Genomic DNA, 24,957 nt, shown 5'->3' on the forward strand with positions numbered 1-24,957 from the left:
CAATTATGGCTTGCGGCTCTGAGAGTCCCGCTAAAACAAAAAAACTGTTCAGCATGTAAAGGTTTCTTTACAGCAACCGTCACTCAGTCTGCTGCTGTGAACAAAGTTAATGAACAAATCATAGTGACTGTCTCAACAATATGGAATACCATCCGAGTCACGCATCAGAAACGCTTGGGGAAAAGAGGAAGTGAGCAGGTGCCTTCCAGTGGAGCTTAATTTACTGAGGCAGAGGAGTTTCCATTAAAAACAATGTCAGCTTCTTTCATCTGTTACTGACCAGAATATAAAATGAATCTATAACATGATGCTTTTAGAAATCTATCGAAGCTCTTCTACTATATTGCTGAAGTGAGATGAATATAGTATGAGCGATAAAAGTGTTATTATGATCATTAAGACTCTTCTGCCAATCATTTTCTTCTGCTTATACACTTCATGTTCAATTACTTCAAGTAACATAAGGATTGGAAGTCATGTTTCACATATATAAATGGATTGGCCGTCAAACACTGACAGTTTGAAATATATATATACCTTAATGCATTTAGTTTATGCTGACCATAAGACAGTGGAGATTTGCAGCCAAGTAATTTAAAATAGAAATTAGACTGTGTTTTGTATTTCCTTCTCCCTTCATTAGTTTTGGGTCACCAGCCAAGGTACCAAGGACATATGATGGTACAAAGGCGCAAAGGATACAAAGCTGGTACAGTTAAAAATCAAGAGCAACTCCAGTAAGTTGCTGTTGGTTGAACCACTGTCAACATTAGCTTCCTGTATGTTTATTTCTGACTCACATAGACAAATGTAACTTCAGTACCGAGACTACCAACCTACCTTCCTTCTTTCTCCTGCAGGCATTTTGGATCCCTGCTGGGAAACATGCATCCATTATGCAGAACTGACTGAAGGCTAGACACACTGTCTGAGTGTGTGTATCCATGTGTGTGTGGTTCTGTGTGTGTTTGTATGTGTGGGTAGATAAGTAAGCTTTTGGGTACCTGGTATCATCAAAGCAGCAGGCTGTCAGGTAACAGCACCAAGACTGAATTGCTTCTCTGGCTGAAGAAGGATTTATGGCTGAATCTTCAGTCAACATTACCACAGCTAGAATGGCCTTTTTTTCTCTTAGCAGTTTTTATCCAAGTTGATCCACCTGCCCATTTAATAGTATGGTGGAAAGTGATTAAAAGATATCATTTACAGCAACAGGAAAAAAAAGGCTTATTTGTTTGTTTCTTAAATATGAGTTTAGGGGATTTATGACATGCCCACCACTTTGTTTTCCCAAATCTGTAAATGTTTGAACACACGTCTGCTTACTTTATGTCTCTAAAATGACAAAAACCTTGAGATCCAATAAACTTTTTCACTATAACACACAAAAGGCACAGTTATAGAAGTAGACATACAGGTTTTGACATGGCTGACAGACTAACAAACAGCTGCACTGGCAGATGTACCCACACACACACACACACACACACACACACACACACACTAAACAGACAGAAGGTAAGTTTATGTGGATAAGATCTATAGTGAAACTCATTTCCCACAGCCCACACAATAACTTTGTCTGCAGGTTACAGCCACCACAGGAAATCAAAGTGATAACAGACTGTGTGGTGACATGTGTGTATGCTCCTGCGGCAAGAGCTTTAGGGTTAATGATCTAACAAATGAGAAAGGATTCAACTCTGCATTGTTCTTGTGTCACTGTGAACAGTTTCTAACAAAAAACGTTGCATCAAACTTTTGTTTTCTTTTAAATGAAAAGGGTTTTTAGAGGAAACGTTTTTTTATAAAGCACCTTTATTAGAGTGGCATCAGAAAAATTAAAGGTACTCATCTAGATCACTGTCACCGTCACCAACACTGTAAAGATAAAGAAACTATGAAACACAAAGCAGCCAGTGTTTCTGGGGTTCCTATTCAAACAGTCAGTAAATTACAACACAAGTCAAATGGTTCATTCAGTCATTTATTAACTTAGTGGCAGGTCTTAACTATTGCACTATTTTGGTTTTGACGTCATGTGCACATTGCCCAAGAGCAGGTGGCAGTTTAGCTCACTGGGTGAGCAGGCGACCCAGGTTTGAGTTCAACCTGTGGCCCTTTGGTGTATGTCTTCCCCCTCGCTCACTCTCTCCACTGTACCACTATCCACTAAAGGCAAAAATATAATAATAAAAAAAACCTTGCCCAAGAGCTGCCATATTGAACAGGATACAAAGCACCGGTTGCTAGGGAAAAATGTGGTTGGTGGTTCCTGAAGGTTGCTGGTAGTCACTGGGTGACATTGGTTGCAAAGAAACTGCTGGACCAAAAATCTCCAGATGATTAATTTGCTTGCTAGCAGATGGTTGTCTGTAGTTTTCCATGTCATAGTAAACCTAAAAACAACTATATACACAGTGGACACTAACAGCATTTCTCAGAGAATATGAAATAGTATTTTCACCTTAAATCACCATTCCCAGTTCCTATAGGTTAGTTTTGCACAGCCAGCACAGCTTCACTGGTCAATCCAGTAGAAGACCTGAAGGTTCAGCTGCAGAGGACAGCCCAGGGATCTGGTGTCTGTGCCATGTTTTGCTGGCACAAGATGGACCTACACATTATCAGGCAATTTTAGCTGACTGCAGTTCCCATTGTGCCAATTTAATGTCAAATAGCAAGTATAAAAGAGGAAATGATATCAAAGAACAGTGGAGCTACAATCTTTTGAAGTCTAAAACTGACAAAAGAAGCACACTTTTGTTTTAAGCGCAGGCTAATGAAACAATAATGCAAAAATAGAACCATTTTGCATTTGAAATGATGTTAAAACTATACGGCTAACTTAGAGAGCTTAAAATAATCTGTATGTAGACATTTCTGTAAATGATGGAAAAGTAAAATGTATTATGCTTCTGATCCGAATGTGATAAACGCTGCTACAAAAAAAGAACACAGTTTATTTTAAAACCTTCAGATCACCTTCAATCAGTGCAAATGATGAATGTTATGCCTGATTACAGCTTAACGTCATCTGTCGACTGTATCCACTCCAAAAACTGACAGAGCCTGTTGCTATGCAGGAGTCTCACTTCACAAGCATTCCTCCCTTAAAAACACTGCTCTGGAGGTAACAAAAGAGCAACACACCACAGGACATGGTGACACGTGTGTGTGTGTGAGTGAGTGTGTGTGTGTGTGTGTGTGTCAGCTGCTACCCCTGTTATTACAGGGAGCAAAGAAAATTGCTGCTTCAAAGTGATAAGTACAGCCCTGTCTCTCCCTCTTGTTCCTGTTGGAGAAGCTACTTCTGCTTTGACTGACAGAGAGGAGAGAGCAGAGAAGAAGAAGAGGGGTCAACTGAGAGAACGACAGACGAAGGAACACGATGCTCGTTGTCAAATCACACTTAGGTATGTCACTGTAAATATGGTCATATCGAGAGCATAGGATAAAAAAAGAATTTGACAACAAACGTGCACACTGCAGATGCCAGCACCAAATGACAATAACTTATACTCAAAAAGCACCCTGTTCATACATCAAAACACACATCCAGTTAGCTGACCTTCATTTTGGAGCTGCTCCTGCTGAGCATTAAGACATGCAGGGAAGAGGAACGATAAAAGAGAGGAAAACGGAGCAAAACATAGGCAGTGGCATGAAAATAAAAAAGGCATATATGAAAGAGGGAAAAAAACTCAATGAAGGTAAGATAATGGAGGCTACCAGAAATGAAAGAGAAAGGATGTGTTTGTACCTTTTGGAGCGCCGCAGCATGCTTCTCTCAGGCAGCGAGAAATTGGAGAGCACCGTCCAGAAGGACTCAGACATGCTAACACTAGTGCAGTGCAATCATTGCTCTGACACGGCGACACTCGGCAGAGGACGCGGTCAACAAACAGATGCTGGCTTCCACCTGCCACACCGGCAACATCAAATGCGTGTGAGAGCTGTTAGTGTCTCTCCTCCCGCCTTCCCTCTTCTTATTCTCCCTATTCTGATCCTTTCTCGCTGCACAGTGCTGCCTCCTCCCTTCTGTCTTCTAACCCCTGTGTTTCTAAGTGGAGCTCAGCTGACTTCAGTTTCAGCTGAGACACACTTGTCATCAGGTCACAGATGCTCACAGACAGATATCTGAATGCAACCAATACAGGACTGATGCAGAAAAGAAACACTTTCTACTTAATTTAAGCACTCAAAGCATTTTCTGCTACAAGTGTCATTTACCCAGTTATACTAAAATCATGAAGCTATAAATGATTAAATCACACACACATTCATGCAAAACTTTGATTTATACCTAAACACTTGTGTAGGTACACACTCCAACACATCAGGAGCAACTTTCGGTTCAGTATCTTGCCCAAGGTTACTTCAATACATGGACAGGCAAAGCTGGAGATCAATCACCGACGTTCTGGGTGGTACAGTAGATGACCTGCCCAACCAATGAGTATGGGTGATATAATATCTATTTTTCAATTCTGCCATGTTGTTTATTCAATGGTCTTCATCCCTTTAGCATTGCCCGGCAAGACCATGAGTGTTTCTCCCAAACTCGTCTCTGTGTTACGTTGACGGTTCGATCTACTTGAGCAGAAGTCTGAACAAAGACCAATCAAGTATTCTTCCTAATGGCCAGCAGAAGACAACTCCTCTGATTGCAAAAGAAATCTAGATATGATATGGGAAAACAACCTTAGGAGTATTGACTGAGAATAGTCACCCTGTCGTCAGAGCATATACTGTAGAGAGAAAAATGGCCCAATACTTTTCAGCAAATGCAAGGTAAGTTTGCTTTATCTCAGTGTGTGATCGGAGAACTTTGGAGAAAGAAAACACTTTGGACTGCTAAACTGTTTTCCTTAAAAAAAAAAGAAATGATCTTTTTCCATTTACTCGGGTTATGTGCACCTCAGGAGGTAGAGCAAGTCATCTACTAGTCAGAAGGTTGGTGGTTCGATCCCTGGCTGCTGCAGTCTGCATGCCAAATATCTTTGGGCTGCTCTCTATCCTGCTCGTTCATCTGAGAATGTTCGATAAGAAAACACTTACGTAGAAAAAAGTAGTTGCATGAAAGGGTGTATAAGGATGAATGTTCAAAGTGCTTTGAGTGGTCAGGTAGCGTGAAAAAGCGCTATAAAAGACCTAATCCATTTATCATTTTTGTATAATAATATTCTATATCTAACAATAACTATAATATTGATGAGGTGATTTCATTTATTTGAATTCCAGCGGTCAACCACATTTGCAAGTCTGGTTATTTCATAAAGTCAAATTCAATGCAGAAGATTGTGTGTTGTTGTGTTTGTGTGAGTGTTTTTGTTTTCCAACATAAAAGATGGATTTAAACTAAAATTAAGAAGCTATAAACGATCAAACAAACAACCCTGCAATTGGAAGCTGCTAAACAAAGTGAGTTGCTCTTTAAAAACAGCAAAAGAGTGTTGTAAGTGCTTTCTTGTGTCACCAGATGAACACAGCTCATTAGTGCCGTTTGCTGGATGCTCTCAGCGGTCTGTCAGCTATAACACCAACAAAAGGTCGGCAAACTGAGTAATGGGGACAAAAAAAGAAGGAGAACACAACACACACCCCAAAAGACCAAACAGTTATGAGATGACACGCAGGGTGGGTCTTACCTCCAAAGGAAGGGGTTTCCCCACTGGTAAACAGGGGCTGACAGAGGGCCATCACAGTAACAGAGAGAGGGAGAGGAGGACGAAGAGGAGAGGGCGAGGTTGACTAGGGCGGGCTGAATGACAGAGGGATGAAAGGAAGAGGGGGAAAGCAGGTGCTGGAGGAGGCTGTTGTTGCCGTGGCAACGCAACTGAGCTGGTGACCAGATTCTGCCAAAAGAGGAGGGAGGGGAGGAAGATGAAGAGAAAAAGACGCAAGGAGAGATGTGTGACGATGTGTGGGTGTGCGCTGGGCGGTTTAACACCATCAACTCCCTGCCTGCTGTGCCTTTAGCTGGACCAGAGGAGCTACACTGTGACAATTTTTACACTACACTGAAACAAAGTTTAGCAAAACCTTCTTTGGTTACTACTCTACTGTTCTACTGTTCTGATTTTATATACTGTTTTGTTTGTTTGTTAATTAGTTTGTTTGTCTGCTTGTTTTAATCAATTTTAAATCATGCTTTTTACTTGTTTAACTTGTTTTTTCAAGATTTCTTTTACAAATCCGTCACTGCATTCTCCATAAAGCTTAAGATGTTTCTGTGTAGTGAGATAGTTGGGTGACAGCATGCAGATAACAAGAATGCATCTATGGATGTAGAATAATTCTGATTCAATGGTAAGATAACAGTGGTGGTGAATGAGGCCTAATAGCACTTGTTTACCTGGGTAACCCCAGTTCTCTGACAATCAAGATAGGTATCTCACTATAGTAAGCACCAGAGGTGTGGACTCGAGTCACATGACTTGGACTCGAGTCAGACTCGAGTCATTAATTTTATGACTTTAGACTTGACTTGAAAAAATGTTCTAAGACTTGTGACTTGACTTGGACTTTTACACCAATGACTTATGACTTGAATTGGACTTGAACCGGTTTACTTGAAAAGACTTGATATTTTACCCCAAATACAAAATTTAACATGCATATTATATAGAGATTGAAAATGTGACGTCATTCACGGGTAGAACCGCAAAGGATTCTGGGAACTCGTGGCAAGCGGTACTAGCGCACGCAGGCTTTCAATTAAAATCAGTTATACAGCGATAAAAAGAAACACAAGAAGCTGTTGTATTATTAACTGCAATAGCCGGTCGCATGACAGCCACGGGAAGCCGACGGGTAAAGAGATCGGTTGTTATCGGATTACCTCGTTGAAGAGAAATTGTTCCAGCCATGTTTCCGAAGTAACAAAGAGGCGACGGGTGGCCTGGATTGCAGCCATTCAAAGGTCAAATATAACGTCCCAGAACACTCCAGCTCACATGTTAGTCTGCTCCAAGCATTTCCACAAAGGTCAGTGTTTTGTAGTAGTTAATACGTCATTTTCATAACATAATTAGTGATATAGGTTACAAGCAAGTCTGGCGCTGAACAGAAATTGTCGCGCTATGCTCCTTTATTTATTGTGCATAAATAGTGAATTGTCCTGACACAATATTGCGTTTCGCCTCTGTTATTATGGTACATTGACAAAAACATATGCTTTTATTCACAGGATAAAACAGGTTTTTTGTATCACTAATTGCCCAGTACGATTACAGCATACAATATTATTATCACTGCTACATTTCTGTGATGCTACCAGAAATTATTTCCACTACTAATTAATTATTGTTGAGCTCAAAGGTCCTATTAATAAACGGTTAAGGAATGTGTATTTATGACAACAATTTGTGAGACTGGTAAACTTATGATACGTACGATGGTCTTTTGTTCTACACGGTGCATTTCAAGGTCCTGCACCCATCCGTCGGTAAACTGTACCTGGGCTTGTTGCAGTGACCTGAAGTTACTAAACTTCATGAGTGTATGCACTCACTCCAAGAACCGTATGATTATAAATATGCATATAAATATGCTAAGATGAGATAGCTGACTTCATCTAACTAGCAAATGTTGTCCAGGCTACGTTGGTGATACAGTTTTTTTAATGTGTATGATATTTTTGTCATGCGATTTTAAAGCCAGTCCTACAACCGCATCCAAGAATAACATGCGGCTTATCTCAGAACTGTCGGTGAAAATTATTCTTGGAGCTAAGTTTAATTGAGCTGCATTTTAAAGAGGTGCAATTTCACAATTTGTGTATATTTTCTAAGTTCACTATTTTGTCATGTGTTGAGAAAAACACAGATTTTAAAATTACATGGTCTAACATTTACATTTAGCATATAACTGCAACATTATTTTTTCGTTGTTTTTTTTTTTTTTAAAGACTCGAAAGGACTTGAAATTCAAAGTTTCAGACTTGTGACTTGACTCGGACTTTTACACCAGTGACTTGAGACTCGACTCTGACTTGCCTGACATTACTTGAGACTTGACTTGAGACTTGAGGATAAAGACTTGAGACTTACTTGAGACTTGCAAAACAATGACTTGGTCCCACCTCTGGTAAGCACCTTCTGGTGTGATCAGTCATGGACACTAAACTACCACCACATCTTTCAAAGACAGACCAATCACTTCAAGGACACAGCATCTCACGCAATCTTCCCCCGAGTGATCGGGGATTTTCTTTGACTGGTACCTGCTGAGAGTCTGGAAATCACCACAATTCCTGAGTCGACCTATGAGCCAGCATTTTTTTCCCCTGGAAGGCAGATACACAATAAAGAGAAGCCAGTATGGGTGAACATGCTTTCTCTTTCTAGTCCCTGTCAGTACTCTTGCGGCATCAGTTGGGATCAACTGAAAGCTTTTCAGGGAGTTTTTAGGACATCCTAATAATAATGAATTACAGTAGTCCAGCCTAGAATTAACAAATGCATGAACTAGTTTTTCAGCATCACGACAGGACATTTCTAATTTAAGAGATATTGCATAAATGGAAGAAATCAGCCCTACATATCTGTTTAATACGCACATTGAAGGACACATCCTGGTCAGAAACAAGATTCCTCACAGTGTTACTGGAGGCCAAGGTAATGCACCAGCTACCACCATGATTGGCACCAGTAGAAGCCATAAATACTAATGCTCAGGTTAGCAAGCAAATAGCTACACGAGCACAAGCTCACTTAATGTGCTAGCTTGATAAAGTTCAAGTTTTAAACAATTTGACACCAGCTTACCGGAAAAATATCGTCACAAAACAAAAATGTAATTACAAAGTAATAATTAATCCTGAAACAAAAACAAAAAATTACAATGGTTCAGGACCACTGAGGAGCTCTAGTGATCTGCACAGGAAAGAAAGCAATAATGCCTGGTGTTGGGCCAAGGGTTATTAAGGGAGGTGTTGAAGACTGTGTGTCCTTGAAGTGATAGGTCCGTCTGATACACACATATTGGTAGTGGATCTTCCACTCAGGTCACACCAGATGGTATTTCCCATAGAGAAATACAGAGTGACGCCTGAAAGAGAACACAGGCTCCCTCTCAGTTAGGGAGGGTTCCTCATCTGAACTAAACACCACGAACTTGTTGGTTGTGTAGAAACTATACTTTTTTCAGTAACCGGCTGACAGTATAACAATTATACTGCCTGAACATACACCACCCGAGCAGAAGTCACTACTAAGTGTCCCCAACATATTGTCTGACTGCCTGCAGATGTCCCCTCACAGCAGGTAGAAAGCCTCACATACTAACTTCTCACAGCCAGAGATGGCTGGACACAGTCTTGGATCAGCTTCAAAGAGCTCTGTAAGTACTCCCAGGGAGGCACCGGGTCAGCTGGTAGACTGAGCTAAGTCATAGCACTAATGTGGATAGAATTGGTCTGACTCAATCAGTTTTGTCTAACTCACTGGGTTACAGTGAGTGGTAGTGATAAGAAGCACACACTGTTTTAGGTTTAAATTCAGCTGTCAGTTGTCACAGCTATGCAGGGCAGAATGACCTTATGGTGTTGATCTCCACGTCCCCTCCCCCCTGCTGGATGGGGCAGAGTGGGAGAGACCACCTACTGGGAGGTCAAGGGCTGCACACATTTTAGTATCTGCAGTTTTTACCTAACATACTGTAAGGCCATCTGTGGTGTGCCTCTATAGTTTTTAACACACCAATTTTGGAAGCAGAATTAAAGACAAAGTCATCATCAAATGCTAGCCTGGAAACTAAGTCACACCAGCTGGCACAGCAGTGAAAAAACAACACTGTGTCCCAAATATTAGTGTGGAGCAGTCTGACCAGTAGGTTTTTGGAAGGTTTGTAGTGACAGTGTCACATAAAGTTGATTGAGATGAGCTGAAAAATACCACTGAATATTATGCAGTGTAAGATGATGCATGTTGCTTCTCTATATTAACACGAACATATCAGTCAACTCGAAAGCTTGGGGGGGGGGGGGGGGGGGGGGGGGTTTGTCTGTGCTTCTTATTTTAAATAACAGCAGTGTGCAAATTATTATATATAAATATTGCAATATATTATTATTATTAATATTTAATTATTCTGGAAGTTAGCTACAATATATCTTCTTAAAGGCCAGCATTGCCTCAATAATTTGTTCAAACCTCCACAGAAAGTAAGAAAAAACAACATTGGCTGTATACACATGTGAAAGAGTGCAAGCACAGAGTCACAGTAATCTGTTAAGCTGGTGAAGGATTTCCCTCCCTGCTGGGATCTCACTCTGATACCTTCTCGTGTTCATGGCTCCTCATGGTTTCCATTTCACTGACACACTATGTATGTACACTATGTGTGTTCAGCACTGTGAATGTATGTGGGTCATTGATGTGTCACCTACACAAAGTTTCCGTCTTTATTTGAAAATATTAAAGTTTAAATTGATATCAACATCTCACTCATGTATGCACTAACTTTCAATTCCCAAAAGCAATATGTAATTTTTTATATTTTATATCATCAATGCTTTTAATTCTCTTCTTTGGTATCAATTTTTTGTTGTCTTAAATGGATCATATGAATATTTAATATATGAAGAGACTTTGTCCAATGATGTCCAGTTTGTGAAATACAGCATGTGGGTAAACAATAAAAACATCTGTTGGGGATGTTATTTGAAATTAATGTAAAGACAAAGCTAAGCCTCTTAAACGTCTGGTTGGCCTGCAGTTTGCTAATGTTGCTAACTCTTTTTAAAGTGCTAAATGTACTGTGGACTGTGGGAACTTGGTCACTATTAGTGATTATGAACGTGCCATGAAGTACGAAGTGGCCCAACATCAGTTCCTGAGCTTGTCCTATTCCTATAAGCTTAAGATGAGCACTTTTCTGTTATTTTCCTCTTAAAATAGAGACTAAACAGATAAATCACAATATTCACATTATTGATCTTGAGGTGGTACTTGTATATAAGAATACCTCTGTCTGTTTAGCACAAATAAACGAGAAGGAAATGGGATACAGCTCTTGTTGTGTTGATATGAACCTAATCTTCATTCGCTTTCACACACAAATTTGAACATGCCGTGTACACACACTCTTACTGGAGGCGAAGTTGCGGGGCTCCTGATCGCTCCCTCCTCCTCTTCATCTTGTGTACTGGGACAAATGAATCAGCTGTAATCGTTAATAATCCACCCGCCTGTATCAGCTCATCTGTCGGTCAAATACATACTGACCACTGAGCAGCTCCTCCAAAGGACCAGAAACTCTCATGTAGTTTAGTTTTCCATGGGTCAGACTGCTGACAGCACCTTCATGTATAAAAGAATGAGCTTAGCCTGTGCTACGTCAGCACCTACTCTTATCTCCACACAGAGACTCAGCTGTATGAGGTATCTGGGGTAGACTGCTCTTCCACCGGCAAGCATGGGCTTGCTAATTCACAAACACACACAAACAGAGTGTGGAGCTACGTGCAAGCAACACACATATTTATCTGAGCTGGATAAACAAATTTGGTGTGTGTTACACAAACTCAATTGACCTTTCCTCCTTCTCATTTTGTCTTCCTCTGATGAATCCAAAGTCTGTTAAAAACACAAAAGAAATCCTTTTGTTTCTCTTCTTGCATAAAACGTAATCCCAAAGTCAGAGAGAACATTACGTTCTGTGTCGTCCCATCAAGTCAGAAAAGAAAAAGGACCAACTCCTTAGTTATCAGCTCCTGTTACCGCTCAGCCATAGCAAAAGTTTGGAGGAAGTGTCCTGCCTGCACGTCCCCAGGAACAGAGTGCCTGCCAGAACCTCCCCGGGTACAGCCGGCCCTGCTAATCTCCCTTCAGTTCCTTAAAAGTCTCAGCCTGTTTGGGATCAGACCGTCCAAGAGAACTGACGGAGTCCTCGACAAACAGCCTACAGAGGGACGGGTGAACAGAAGGCTCGAGGGAGGGGTCAAACAGGGAGGTGGGAAGATAAAGAGTGGAGTAAAGCCTGACGTCTCCCTCTGTGCCGTTTGGCTTGGCTTATTATGGGAGAATTTCTAGAGAACATTATATCTGGAGAAAATATAATGTTTGAAAGAGTGTTTTAATGCTTTTTAACCTGTTTAAACTTTTATTCCACATGGTTTTTCTTTTGGGGTTGTCTTTGTGTTTTGCTTTGTTTTTTTTGTGAGGTTTTTCTTGTGTTAGATTATGTAAAATAACTGACAATGACTGGGATATGTTAGAAATTAAACAGTTTAACAGAAAACACTGCTTAACCACTTTTCAAACTCAGTCTTATTTTTTATTCCTGTCACATTTACCAAACTCCTACAAAGTCCTACAATTTTTATGGATTCAACCTAAAATTATTTTTAACCGACTCCTCTTCAGATGGTGTTTTTCTTTGGGTCAGGTTTTGAGCGTACGTTAACACCTAAAAGAGAAAAGTCAACACAGGAGACACTTTCATGATGCTATATTAGAGCATGTGTGAGGTACAGCTGTCCACTTTCTGTCTCTATTCTCATTTCCGAGAAGCTTTGGTACACTGCTAAGCGCGACGGGCTAAATGCAGCTCATAAGCCACATCGCTAAGTCATAAACAATGACTCCAATCACAGCTGGCTTTGGCTGCGTAGTGAAACACATGCACACACAGTTCGGTTCATTTGGAGTGATTACTGAGCTAATATAGAAACTGCAGCAGGACACGAGAATGCCATTAGAAACTATACTGGGTCTTTGTGTTTGCCTCTGGACTTGGAAAAGTTAGATTAAGGGGTCTGGTGGGGTCAGAATTTATTAGTGGAAGTTAAAATTAAGGTCACTGAGGATTCTCACAAAATAAAAGTGAGCATGAGTGTCACATGATTCCCCCACTGAGCTCCTTTGCAAGCCCCCAAACAAAGAACACTTTTTCTAAATGTCATCTTGCGTGTGTGTAACTGACCTTATCCCATCTTGTTACTGACGTTTGAACACAGCAAGTTTAACATGGAGGGGTGAAGCCAAATTGTAATTCAATTAGAATTTTTTAGTACCAGAATAATAAAGTAAAATCAACTGCTTATTCAGGCCAGTAGATGGTGCTGCTGAGTTTCTAGTGAGGTAAGCAGAGTTGAGATTGCTCATTAAACAAACATGGTGGGCTCTGAGGAAGAAGTTAGAACAACCATCTGAGTTTAAATTAAACTCATGGGCTTCTTTTGGATTTTTTAACAACGCTGGGACAAAGAGACGGAAATGAAAAACAGCCTAATATTCACGGAACCAATGATCAGCTCTGTAGAGTCAAAGATTCGAAAGGAACAATGGGAGGGGGAAAAGTTGTTTTGGGGTTGTTGCTACAGCAACCATTTTTATACTTTGAGTGTTTGTTTGTTGAAATTTACCACAATTTTGGTGGGCTGGGATCAGAAAAGAGTTCAAACATTGGGCACAATTTTATACACCACCAGAGCCAGGAGGAAAAAAGATCTAAAGAAATACACGTTTACATCTTATGCTCTGGGTTTGGTCACGATTTTAGCAGCCTTTCTCAGTACTGCTGATGCTAAATATTCCTTAAAATATTCCTAAAAATGCATTTCATTTCATATGATTTTCTCATCATACTTGGAATTGCAGCCTCACAGGCCTCAAATGCCTGGAAAAGATGAAATATACATCAGTAGTTCCCACGTTGCTCATTAATGGAAGTTGTTCATGTGAGACGAGGGTTTATCCTGGAAGATAATGCGAATTGTGAAGATGATTGTGGGAAATCTTTTGATTTGCAAGTAACACAGAAACCATCCAATCTTAGCTAAATGGTGTTTACTTTAACCAAACAAAGAAGTAATGAATATCAATGTTCATTGAGAGTCACATCAAACAGAGTCAACACCTTGTGTATTAATGTGATTGGCCAATAAAGCTGATTCTAATATAGGGCTTCAGCTATCATAGCAGACAATGATGCAAATATTTTAGTGATCCTGTGAAATCAACTTGCAATTTCTCTGCCTTTGAAATGGAAGCTCAAAGATGGGGGCCAGGTCTGAGACCACTTGCCATTTTCCAGCTGACTTCGGTGCATAGATATGCCAAATAAACTGGGAACAAATGGCAACTAGAAAAATTTGCATTTCCTGCGAAAATGCAGTGTGGATGCTTAAAGCTGAAGCTGTATGCAAAAAGTAGCTGAAAAAGCTGAAAAGTTGCAGAAATTGTAAAAACTTTGCAGAAGCAAAAGAAGTTTGCTAAAATGGAATAACTTAGCAGAACTGCAATATCTTAGAGGAAACATAATACTTGGCAGAAATACAATAGCATAGCAGAATTTAGCAGAAATATTGTAACTTACCAGAAACATGATAACTTCTCAAAAATACAAGAATTTAGGAGAAATAGTATAAGATAACAGAAAGAATATATTTAGCCAAAAATACTTAAACATTACAGAAACACTATGATTTAGAAAAATAGTACAACAGAGCAGAAATATTGTGATTTACCAGAGACACTGTGATGAACTATGAATATTGTAATTTTAAATTAAGACTATGTTTTAGCACAAATATTATAATTTGGCAGAAATACTATAATTTAGCACAAATACTATAAAAAGCAGAAATACTATAATTTAGCACAAATACTATATTAAGCACAAACCCTATAAAAAGCAGAAATACTGTACTATGATTTGGTAGAAAAAACTATAATTAATCAGAAATACTATATTTGGCAGAAATACGGTATTTGGCACAAATCTTATAAAATAGCAGAAATAGTATGATTTAGCACAATAGTAATAACTTAAACAGAAAAATTGGAAAAGCAAAAATGGACAGCTGAAGAAATGATGAACATGCTGAAGGTCCCTCAACTATACTTGTTAAATGAAAAAAATCAGCAAAAAAATCTATAACAGCCACACAATCACAAATATGTACACATAAGAAAACACACATGCACAGAGAGACACACACACAAGATCCAATTCAGTCAACCAGTCTAAATATATTGAATTTGAATCTTAGAATGAGATCATCCCATTAAAAGCCTTTCTCTCTCTCTGTCACACACACACACACACACACACACACACACACACACACACACACACACACACACACAGGGAGAGAAAAGTGAGTTTCTAGGTCAGCCTGGGAGCTGCTGAATTTGAATCCACCAATCAGAGAGCCTGTGCACTCTTTCCCTCCAAAACAGGTGCATCCTTTTTACACACGCAGCAGCACAGAGAGACACAGGATCATTGCAGTCTATTTCTCATAATGATGACTCCCCTCAAACAAATGACCATAATTTCCTAACCGTAGGAGCTAGAACGGTCATTCTTACACCGTTTTGTTCAGAAGAGATGGGGGAATCTTCAAGTGTTGACAATTTATCATTAAAATATGAATTTTTAGAGATATATGACACGGATGACTTGTTGACTTAGAAGCCACGAATTCCCCAATATGCAAATTTGAATACCTGGAGCCCACATACATGATTGGCTGGCTGGGAAGCTGTGCAGGCCCTGATTTGTGGATTTGAATTCCTCAGCCCTCAGATATGATTGGCTGGCTTAGAAGCCATGAAGTCCCCAATATGCAAATTTGAATGCCTCAGGACACATATATGATTGGCTGGGAAACCGTGCAGGACCTGATTTGAAAATTTGAATGTCTAAGTCCTCACAGAGGATTGGCTGCCTGGGGACCAGGCAGAAATATATAGAAATACTATGATTAAGCATAAATACTACATTTAGTAGAAATACTATGTTTTAGCACAAATCCTATAAAAAGCAGAAATACTATAATTTAGCAGAAATACCATATTAAGCACAAATCATATAAAAAGCAGAAATACTATATTAAGCACAAATTCTATAAAAAGCAGAAATACTATATTAAGCACAAATCCTATTAAAAGCAGAAATACTATATTAAGCACAAATCTTATGAAATAGCAGAAACAGTATGATTTAGCACAATAGTAATAAGTTAAACAGAAAAATTGGAAAAGCAAAATGGACAGCTGAAAAAATGCTGAACATGCTGAGGGTCCCTCAAATATACTTGTTAAATGAAAAAATCAGCATAAAAATGCACAGGGAGAGAGAAGTAAGTCTCTAGGTCAGCCTGGGAGCTGCTGAATTTGAATCCACCAATCAGAGAGCCTGTGTACTTTTTCCCGCCAAAACAGGTGCATCTTTTTACACACGCAGCAGAGAGAGGCACAGGATTATTGCAGCCTATTTCTCATAGTGAGGACTCCCCTCAAACAAATGACCATAATTTCCTAACCGTAGGGGCTAGAGCGGTCATTCTTACACCGTTTTGTTCAGAAGAGATGGGGGAATCTTCCAGTGTTAACAATTTATCATTAAAATGTGAATTTTTAGATATATATGACATGGATGACTTGTTGACTTAGAAGCCACGAATTCCCCAATATGCAAATTTGAATACCTGGAGCCCACATACATGATTGGCTGGCTGGGAAGCTGTGCAGGCCCTGATTTGTGGATTTGAATTCCTCAGCCCTCAGATATGATTGGCTGGCTTAGAAGCCATGAAGGCCCCAATATGCAAATTTGAATGCCTCAGGACACATATATGATTGGCTGGGAAACCGTGCAGGCCCTGATTTGAAAATTTGAATGTCTAAGTCCTCACAGAGGATTGGCTGCCTGGGGACATGGCAGAAATATATAGAAATACTATGATTAAGCATAAATACTACATTTAGTAGAAATACTATGTTTTAGCACAAATACTATAAAAAGCAGAAATACTATAATTTAGCAGAAATACTATATTATTAAGCACAAATCCTATAAAAAGCAGAAATACTATATTAGGCACAAATCCTATAAAAAGCAGAAATAGTATGATTAAGCATAAATACTACATTTAGTAGAAATACTATGTTTTAGCACAAATAGTATAAAAAGCAGAAATATTATAATTTAGCACAAATAGTATAAAAAGCAGAAATATTATAATTTAGCACAAATAGTATAAAAAGCAGAAATATTATAATTTAGCACAAATAGTATAAAAAGCAGAAATACTACATTTAGTAGAAATACTATGTTTTAGCACAAATAGTATAAAAAGCAGAAATAGTATGATTAAGCATAAATACTACATTTAGTAGAAATACTATGTTTTAGCACAAATAGTATAAAAAGCAGAAATATTATAATTTAGCACAAATAGTATAAAAAGCAGAAATATTATAATTTAGCACAAATAGTATAAAAAGCAGAAATATTATAATTTAGCACAAATAGTATAAAAAGCAGAAATATTATAATTTAGCACAAATAGTATAAAAAGCAGAAATACTACATTTAGTAGAAATACTATGTTTTAGCACAAATAGTATAATAAAGCAGAAACACTATAATTTAGCAGAAATACTGTATTTAGCACAAGTACCGAAAAGTACCAGAAATACTATGATTTAGCAGAATAGCAATAACTTACAAAATTACAAATATGGAGGCATATTGAAACAGAAATGCAGAGAGGGACACACAAACACAGGCTCTAATCCAGTCAATCAGTCTAACTATATTCAATTTAAATCCTACAATGACATGCTGCCAAATAAGGGCAGGGTCCTCTCTCTCCCACTAAACACACACACACACACACACACACACACACACACACACACACACACACACACACACACACACACACACACACAGACAGACACAGAGGGAGAGAGCTGCCGAATTTAAATCCACCAATCAGAGTGGCTGTTTACGTTTTCCCGCCAAAAAAGGTGCATCTTTTTACACACGCAGCAGAGAGAGGCACAGGATTATTGCAGTCTATTTCTCATAGTGACGACTCCCCTCAAACAAATGACCATAATTTCCTAACCGTAGGGGCTAGAACGGTCATTCTTACACCGTTTTGTTCAGAAGACATGGGGGAATCTTCCAGTGTTTACAATTTATCATTAAAATATGAATTATTAAAGATATTTGACTTCTAATGCACCATAACTGAGTAGAGTGAAGCAAAAACTGCCTTGACTTGCCCTCAAACAACGCTTTGTAACTTGAAATCTGTTTGGAGTATCAATATCATTCTTTCACCGTAAGAGACAGCAGGCTTTGGTGAACAATCATGGAAATTTTCAGGTCTCTGTGGAAATCCAACAAAAAGTTATGACGAGAGAAAAAAGTGGTTCATTTCCACAGTTTGAAATCTGAAGAAATCTGAGCGAAGGACGAATTTCCTACCCTCAAACAAGTCCAACTCATTTCAGAACGGTAATAGTTGAGAAAGAAATTCTTGAATTGTGAGCGTCACGAGTGTCTGAAGATATTCGGGGACAAGCCTCATGTCTTAACTTTGCTTCGTTAAGGAGATATGACGATTCGAATATGCCTCTCATTACAGAAATGCAGCGGTGATTTTGAACAAACTCTCCATTGACTTTATATGGAGAGTTTTCTGACCTTGTGTTAGTCTGAGGAGATTTGCGAAAGTTCTATGTATACCACAACAATGATAGTGACATTTTCTGAAAGCCAGCAAAAATACCTACGTTTTGATGTATAATTTGTGGAAGTTGAGTGAAAATTGAGCAAGTAGCAAACAGTTGTTCGGACATGAAGAGAAGACTGCAAAAGCTTCAGTGGCACACTGGAAGCCAAGAGCATAGCAACCATAACAACGCATGTATTTTGTGAAAAATCACAATTTTGCAACTCAAAACTTTAAGAGGCATAAAAGTAAAACAGTAAAAGATTTGAAAAAGCTGAATCATACCTGAATAGCCCAATAATTTGTGAACATTTTAAAATTTGAATGGTTGTTCTAGGTGAAAGTATGAGGAAGTAGTTAAGTTTCAAAAACAAGCAAATTTTAGCAGAATTGCTGAAGTTTCCCATTCATTTCAATGGGACAAATTAAAGGAAAAAAGTGGAATATTTTAAAAAGTATAATAGTTAAAAATAGCAAAAGTCATAGCCGGCATTAGCAAAAATAGCTGAATAGTTTAAAATTTGAACGGTGAAAATCGGCTGAAAATTGTGGAAGTAGTTTAACGGCGAAAAGTGTACGGAAGTCCTAAGAATAATAATAACTAGAAAAATTTGCATTTCCTGCGAAAATGCAGTGTGGATGCTTAAAGCTGAAGCTGTATGCAAAAAGTAGCTGAAAAAGCTGAAAAGTTGCAGAAATTGTAAAAACTTTGCAGAAGCAAAAGAAGTTTGCTAAAATGGAATAACTTAGCAGAACTGCAATATCTTAGAGGAAACATAATACTTGGCAGAAATACAATAGCATAGCAGAATTTAGCAGAAATATTGTAACTTACCAGAAACATGATAACTTCTCAAAAATACAAGAATTTAGGAGAAATAGTATAAGATAACAGAAAGAATATATTTAGCCAAAAATACTTAAACATTACAGAAACACTATGATTTAGAAAAATAGTACAACAGAGCAGAAATATTGTGATTTACCAGAGACACTGTGATGAACTATGAATATTGTAATTTTAAATTAAGACTATGTTTTAGCACAAATATTATAATTTGGCAGAAATACTATAATTTAGCACAAATACTATAAAAAGCAGAAATACTATAATTTAGCAGAAATACTTTATTAAGCACAAACCCTATAAAAAGCAGAAATACTGTACTATGATTTGGTAGAAAAAACTATAATTAATCAGAAATACTATATTTGGCAGAAATACGGTATTTGGCACAAATCTTATAAAATAGCAGAAATGGTATGATTTAGCACAATAGTAATAACTTAAACAGAAAAATTGGAAAAGCAAAAATGGACAGCTGAAAAAATGATGAACATGCTGAACGTCCCTCAACTATACTTGTTAAATGAAAAAAATCAGCAAAAAAATCTATAACAGCCACACAATCACAAATATGTACACATAAGAAAACACACATGCACAGAGAGACACACACACAAGATCCAATTCAGTCAACCAGTCTAAATATATTGAATTTGAATCTTAGAATGAGATCATCCCATTAAAAGCCTTTCTCTCTCTCTCTCTCTCTCTCTCTGTCTCACACACACACACACACACACACACACACACACACACACACACACACACACACACACACACACACACACACAGGGAGAGAAAAGTGAGTTTCTAGGTCAGCCTGGGAGCTGCTGAATTTGAATCCACCAATCAGAGAGGCTGTGCACACTTTCCCTCCAAAACAGGTGCATCCTTTTTACACACGCAGCACAGAGAGACACAGGATCATTGCAGTCTATTTCTCATAATGATGACTCCCCTCAAACAAATGACCATAATTTCCTAACCGTAGGGGCTAGAACGGTCATTCTTACACCGTTTTGTTCAGAAGAGATGGGGGAATCTTCAAGTGTTGACAATTTATCATTAAAATATGAATTTTTAGAGATATATGACACGGATGACTTGTTGACTTAGAAGCCACGAATTCCCCAATATGCAAATTTGAATGCCTGGAGCCCACATACATGATTGGCTGGCTGGGAAGCTGTGCAGGCCCTGATTTGTGGATTTGAATTCCTCAACCCTCAGATATGATTGGCTGGCTTAGAAGCCATGAAGTCCCCAATATGCAAATTTGAATGCCTCAGGACACATATATGATTGGCTGGGAAACCGTGCAGGACCTGATTTGAAAATTTGAATGTCTAAGTCCTCACAGAGGATTGGCTGCCTGGAGACCTGGCAGAAATATATAGAAATACTATGATTAAGCATAAATACTACATTTAGTAGAAATACTATGTTTTAGCACAAATACTATAAAAAGCAGAAATACTATAATTTAGCAGAAATACTATATTAAGCACAAATCCTATAAAAAGCAGAAATACTATATTAAGCACAAATTCTATAAAAAGCAGAAATACTATATTAAGCACAAATTCTATAAAAAGCAGAAATACTATATTAAGCACAAATCCTATTAAAAGCAGAAATACTATATTAAGCACAAATCTTATGAAATAGCAGAAACAGTATGATTTAGCACAATAGTAATAAGTTAAACAGAAAAATTGGAAAAGCAAAATGGACAGCTGAAAAAATGCTGAACATGCTGAGGGTCCCTCAAATATACTTGTTAAATGAAAAAATCTGCAAAAAAATGCACAGGGAGAGAGAAGTAAGTTTCTAGGTCAGCCTGGGAGCTGCTGAATTTGAATCCACCAATCAGAGAGCCTGTGTACTTTTTCCCGCCAAAACAGGTGCATCTTTTTACACACGCAGCGGAGAGAGGCACAGGATTATTGCAGCCTATTTCTCATAGTGAGGACTCCCCTCAAACAAATGACCATAATTTCCAAACCGTAGGGGCTAGAGCGGTCATTCTTACACCGTTTTGTTCAGAAGAGATGGGGGAATCTTCCAGTGTTAACAATTTATCATTAAAATGTGAATTTTTAGAGATATACGACATGGATGACTTGTTGACTTAGAAGCCACGAATTCCCCCAATATGCAAATTTGAATGCCTGAGGCCACATATATGATTGGCTGCCTGGGAAGCCGTGCAGGCCCTGATTTGTGGATTTGAATTCCTCAGCCCTCAGATATGATTGGCTGGCTTAGAAGCCATGAAGGCCCCAATATGCAAATTTGAATGCCTCAGGACACATATATGATTGGCTGGGAAACCGTGCAGGCCCTGATTTGAAAATTTGAATGTCTAAGTCCTCACAGAGGATTGGCTGCCTGGGGACATGGCAGAAATATATAGAAATACTATGATTAAGCATAAATACTACATTTAGTAGAAATACTATGTTTTAGCACAAATAGTATAAAAAGCAGAAATATTATAATTTAGCACAAATAGTATAAAAAGCAGAAATATTATAATTTAGCACAAATAGTATAAAAAGCAGAAATATTATAATTTAACACAAATAGTATAAAAAGCAGAAATATTATAATTTAGCACAAATAGTATAAAAAGCAGAAATATTATAATTTAGCACAAATAGTATAAAAAGCAGAAATACTACATTTAGTAGAAATACTATGTTTTAGCACAAATAGTATAAAAAGCAGAAATATTATAATTTAGCACAAATAGTATAAAAAGCAGAAATATTATAATTTAGCACAAATAGTATAAAAAGCAGAAATATTATAATTTAGCACAAATAGTATAAAAAGCAGAAATACTACATTTAGTAGAAATACTATGTTTTAGCACAAATAGTATAAAAAGCAGAAATATTATAATTTAGCACAAATAGTATAAAAAGCAGAAATATTATAATTTAGCACAAATAGTATAAAAAGCAGAAATACTACATTTAGTAGAAATACTATGTTTTAGCACAAATAGTATAATAAAGCAGAAACACTATAAATTAGCAGAAATACTGTATTTAGCACAAGTACAGAAAAGTACCAGAAATACTATGATTTAGCAGAATAGCAATAACTTACAAAATTACAAATATGGAGGCATATTGAAACAGAAATGCAGAGAGGGACACACAAACACAGGCTCTAATCCAGTCAATCAGTCTAACTATATTCAATTTAAATCCTACAATGACATGCTGCCAAATAAGGGCAGGGTCCTCTCTCTCCCACTAAACACACACACACACACACACACACACACACACACACACACACACACACACACACACACACACACACACACACACACAGGGAGAGAGCTGCCAAATTTAAATCCACCAATCAGAGTGGCTGTTTACGTTTTCCCGCCAAAACAGGTGCATCTTTTTACACACGCAGCAGCACAGAGAGGCACAGGATTATTGCAGCCTATTTCTCATAGTGAGGACTCCCCTCAAACAAATTACCATAATTTCCTAACCGTAGGGGCTAGAGCGATCATTCTTACACTGTTTTGTTCAGAAGAGATGGGGGAATCTTCCAGTGTTAACAGTTTATCATTAAAATGTGAATTTTTAGAGATATATGACATGGATGACTTGTTGACTTAGAAGCCACGAATTCCCCAATATGCAAATATGAATGCCTGAGACCACATATATGATTGGCTGGCTGGGAAGCCGTGCAGGCCCTGATTTGTGGATTTGAATTCCTCAGCCCTCAGATATGATTGGCTGGCTTAGAAGCCATGAAGGCCCCAATATGCAAATTTGAATGCCTCAGGACACATATATGATTGGCTGGGAAGCCGTGCAGGCCTTGATTTGAAAATTTGAATTTCTCAGTCCTCACAGAGGATTGGCTGCCTGGGGACCTGGCAGAAATATATAGAAATACTATGATTAAGCATAAATACTACATTTAGTAGAAATACTATGTTTTAGCACAAATACTATAAAAAGCAGAAATACTATAATTTAGCAGAAATACTATATTAAGCACAAATCCTATAAAAAGCAGAAATAGGATGATTAAGCATAAACACTACATTTAGTAGAAATACTATGTTTGAGCAAAAGTACTATAAAAAGCAGAAATACTATATTAGGCACAAATCCCATAAAAAGCAGAAATAGTATGATTAAGCATAAATACTACATTTAGTAGAAATACTATGTTTTAGCACAAATAGTATAAAAAGCAGAAATATTGTAATTTAGCAGAAATACTATATTAGGCACAAATCTTATAAAATAGCAGAAATAGTATTATTTAGCACAATAGTAATAAGTTAAACAGAAAAATTGGAAAAGCAAAATGGACAGCTGAAAAAATGCTGAACATGCTGAGGGTCCCTCAAATATACTTGTTAAATGAAAAAATCAGCAAAAAAATGCACAGGGAGAGAGAAGTAAGTTTCTAGGTCAGCCTGGGAGCTGGTGAATTTGAATCCACCAATCAGAGAGCCTGTGTACTTTTTCCCGCCAAAACATGTTCCTCTTTTTACACACGCAGCACAGAGAGGCACAGGATTATTGCAGCCTATTTCTCATAGTGACGACTCCCCTCAAACAAATGACCATAATTTCCAAACCGTAGGGGCTAGAGCGGTCATTCTTACACCGTTTTGTTCAGAAGAGATGGGGGAATCTTCCAGTGTTTACAATTTATCATTAAAATATGAATTATTAAAGATATTTGACTTGTAATGCACCATAACTGAGTAGAGCGAAGCAAAAACTGCCTTGACTTGCCCTCAAACAACGCTTTCTAACTCGAAATCTATTTGGAGTATCGATATCATTCTTTCACCGTAAGAGACAGCAGGCTTTGGTGAACAATCATGGAAATTTTCAGGTCTCTGTGGAAATCCAACAAAAAGTTATGACGAGAGAAAAAAGTGGTTTATTTCCACAGTTTGAAATCTGAAGAAATCTGAGCGAAGGACGAATTTCCTACCCTCAAACAAGTCCAACTCATTTCAGAACGGTAATAGGTGAGAAAGAAATTCTTGAATTGTGAGCGTCAGGGGTGTCTGAAGATATTCGGGGACAAGCCTTATGTCTTAACTTTGCTTCGTTAAGGAGATATGACGATTCGAATATGCCTCTCATTACAGAAATCCAGCGGTGATTTTGAACAAGCTCTCCATTCACTTTATATGGAGAGTTTTCTGACCTTGTGTTAGTCTGAGGAGATTTGCAAAAATTCTATAAATCCCACAACAATGATGGTGACATTTTCTGAAAGCCAGCAAAAATACCTACGTTTTGATGTATAATTTGTGGAAGTTGAGTGAAAATTGAGCAAGTAGCAGGAAGTTGTTCGGACATGAAGTGAAAATTGCAAAACCTTCAGTGGCACACTGGAAGCCAAGAGCATAGCAACCATAACAACACATGTATTTTGTGAAAAATCACAATTTTGCAACTCAAAACTTTAAGAGGCATAAAAGTAAAACAGTAAAAGATTTGAAAAAGCTGAATCATACCTGAATAGCCCAATAATTTGTGAACATTTTAAAATTTGAATGGTTGTTCTAGGTGAAAGTATGAGGAAGTAGTTAAGTTTCAAAAACAAGCAAATTTTA

The 24,957-nt window shown here is 38.0% G+C and overlaps 1 protein-coding gene across 7 annotated transcripts in view; it reads right to left on the bottom strand.

Moving 5' to 3' along the window:
* mast2 (microtubule associated serine/threonine kinase 2) overlaps nucleotides 1–24,957 on the bottom strand; it is a 172,527-nt gene that overhangs the window by 55,227 nt on the left and 92,343 nt on the right. Inside the window, exons 1-2 of one of the 7 annotated variants that reach the window (XM_026147108.2) lie at nucleotides 11,232–11,879; nucleotides 11,097–11,151 (exon numbers count right to left, since the gene is read on the bottom strand). The exons of 5 other annotated variants lie outside the window; for them this stretch is intronic. In XM_026147108.2, the coding sequence (XP_026002893.2) occupies nucleotides 11,097–11,151; nucleotides 11,232–11,268 (92 nt within the window). In that variant the 5' untranslated portion in view covers nucleotides 11,269–11,879. Of the gene's footprint in view, nucleotides 1–11,096; nucleotides 11,880–24,957 lie in introns of those variants that run through there. One more of the 7 variants, XM_080291610.1, reaches the window with a different exon arrangement.

Source organism: Astatotilapia calliptera, chromosome 17 (assembly GCF_964374335.1).
Source record: "Astatotilapia calliptera chromosome 17, fAstCal68.1, whole genome shotgun sequence".
In the NCBI taxonomy this organism is placed as follows: Eukaryota; Metazoa; Chordata; class Actinopteri; order Cichliformes; family Cichlidae; genus Astatotilapia; species Astatotilapia calliptera.